The sequence below is a fragment of the Anneissia japonica genome, unplaced genomic scaffold (assembly GCF_011630105.1).
Source record: "Anneissia japonica isolate Jap-2015-1 unplaced genomic scaffold, ASM1163010v1 scaffold287953_len805160_cov178, whole genome shotgun sequence".
In the NCBI taxonomy this organism is placed as follows: Eukaryota; Metazoa; Echinodermata; class Crinoidea; order Comatulida; family Comatulidae; genus Anneissia; species Anneissia japonica.
In genome coordinates this window covers 145,066-147,220 of record NW_022747029.1, presented here as the reverse complement: position 1 = coordinate 147,220, position 2,155 = coordinate 145,066, and the positions used below count along the sequence as shown (strand labels likewise).

General features: G+C 35.3%; 1 protein-coding gene and 1 long non-coding RNA gene across 2 annotated transcripts in view; one reads left to right on the top strand and one right to left on the bottom strand.

Moving 5' to 3' along the window:
- The first annotated feature begins 582 nt into the window (after positions 1-582).
- The window catches only part of LOC117120406 (histamine N-methyltransferase-like), a 32,916-nt gene continuing 31,343 nt past the window's right edge, over positions 583-2,155 (top strand). Inside the window, exon 1 of the mRNA XM_033265453.1 lies at positions 583-1,176. Coding sequence (XP_033121344.1) covers positions 1,002-1,176 — 175 coding nt within the window. The 5' untranslated portion in view covers positions 583-1,001. The remainder of the gene's footprint in view (positions 1,177-2,155) is intronic.
- LOC117120407 lies at positions 1,085-1,981 on the bottom strand. The gene is made up of 3 exons (XR_004447331.1): positions 1,902-1,981; positions 1,570-1,689; positions 1,085-1,224 (listed from the first exon to the last, which is right to left on the bottom strand). It is a non-coding gene; the product is annotated as an uncharacterized LOC117120407 (long non-coding RNA).

The window sequence follows — 2,155 nt, the reverse complement described above, 5'->3', positions numbered from 1 at the left end:
CTGAGAACGACATGGACTGATAACCGTAGGCTATACTTAAGAAACTTGCTCACTGCTAGCTGCTACACAGATTTAGGCCTTTAGAGTAGAATATTGTTAAAAAGGTAGGCCTCTGTAAGTTAGAACTTAAAAATACGCCAAGCCTCTACTTGAGTCTAGGCTAGGCCTACTACTCCAGACTCCAGACGAGGCCTGAGCCATCCTCCTGGAAAGTTAAAGTTTTGTTGTATTTGTATGGTATGCCGTCTAGGCTTAATTGTTTTTGCCATTGCTAAAATTAGTCTTACTAGGGTCTATTCTAAATATTTTAGGCCCGTTTTATTAGGGAGGACTATTTAAATTTAGTCATGCCTAACTAGTCGACGCGAGCGGCGAGTGACTCAGTTTCGTGGCTCCAAAAATATGAACATTTGATTGGTTGAAATTGTTTATTTCGGTCCGCCCATTTATCCAAATACGGAATATAAGATTACGTCATTCTTTTGGCATCCTGGTGCCTGACTTCAGTGTTTTACAAGTCGCTTATTCTATTCCGTCTATCTCTAAATTAACTTTCTCGTTGGTGGCGCTGTCCAGAATGAGAAAAATAATTAAAAAAAATAAGAGACTTGTGGCAAGTCTACAAATATTTATGCACTACAGCACCTGACTACAATCACGTGATAAACCGACCAATACAATTACAAGGATCTACTGGGCGTGTTGTAAGTGGATGATATACGAATTTGTGTCCAATAATAATACTGGTATCTACAGCGCGTGACTGTATAATCTGACAGTGTAAATGCTCAATGACACGTGATATTAAACCAACAAATACATTTAAAAAAAGGATCCATATTTGCTGTGTTTTAAGCGCATGATATCATAAGAATTGATGTCAAATGGTATGTGTCATGGTGAGGTAATTATTCGAGGAGAGACAGACGTTTGTACATTCTAATTGACGACAAGCTAGAGTTTTTTTCCATATAAAAGACAACTTTCTCCAAATTGAAATAATGAGTATATTTGACTCTGCGTACTACCTCGAAGCTTATGCCCAGTTTGTAGCAGGTTATGACAAATCCGGCACCATGAAAGTGTTGAGCGAGTCGGAGTTTGTAAAACATGTTGTTGAACAATTGAAGACTAAAGATACGAGCATTCGAATGCTGGGGATTGGTAGCTCTTCAGGTTAGAATCACAACTTTCTTATTTGATACAGGCTGCCGTTAAGTAAACCTATGATAATACAGTAGTAAACATCTGTCATCAATTGGCCTTCATCTTATGTATCATTCTTTGCATATGCCTATATCAAATCATAATGTACTTTCTCCATCTGTTACGATTCCATTAAAAAATCAACAATCTAGCAATTTATTTATTCTCTAAGATAGAGATGGCAGGCTATAAAGGAAAATAAACTCCTATTCCCAATGGGATTCACCTACCATGTACATATTCATAACAAAATGAGATTTAATCTAGGCTTTAAACAATAATAATGAAAATAATACAATTTCAGAGATTCAGGACAATTGAGACATATAAAAAGCGACAAGATGATGATCATTCTATACTTACACAGTATTTCACATTATAGGCCTATTTAATGTTTTCCATTTTGTCAGTTCTAATCCAGACAGTAAAACAATAAACATATCTCAGCGCATAAGTGGAGTCCATTAGTAATAGGATGATACGCTATGGTTGGAATAATTAAGATAAAAAATCTCTAGTTATTATTATCAGACATTTTTTAACATAATATGTTAAAAATGTCTGATATAATAATTATAGGCTACGCAAAAACCATATTTAATGTCTTTATGTTACAATAGTACCGACAAGAGGAAGCCATATTGAATATTATTATAACATCTAAGGGTAAGGAAACTACGTCGTACAGTTCGTACCTGCTCGCACGTATGCATAGGCCTGTTGTCCAATATCGAGCCCGAAACAAAGAATAACCATAGAGAAAATTTAACATTTTAGTCCGGGGGCATATGTCGAAAAATGGGCTCCCGTGGGATTTTTGTGATCATTTTAGTTTTTTGGATGGAATATATACTTTGAAGTATGCTGAATCCAATAAAATGAGTCGCCAATTTTTTTACGCACATCTTTATATGCAAATTAGTTAAAATATGCAAATTAGTTCTGAAAA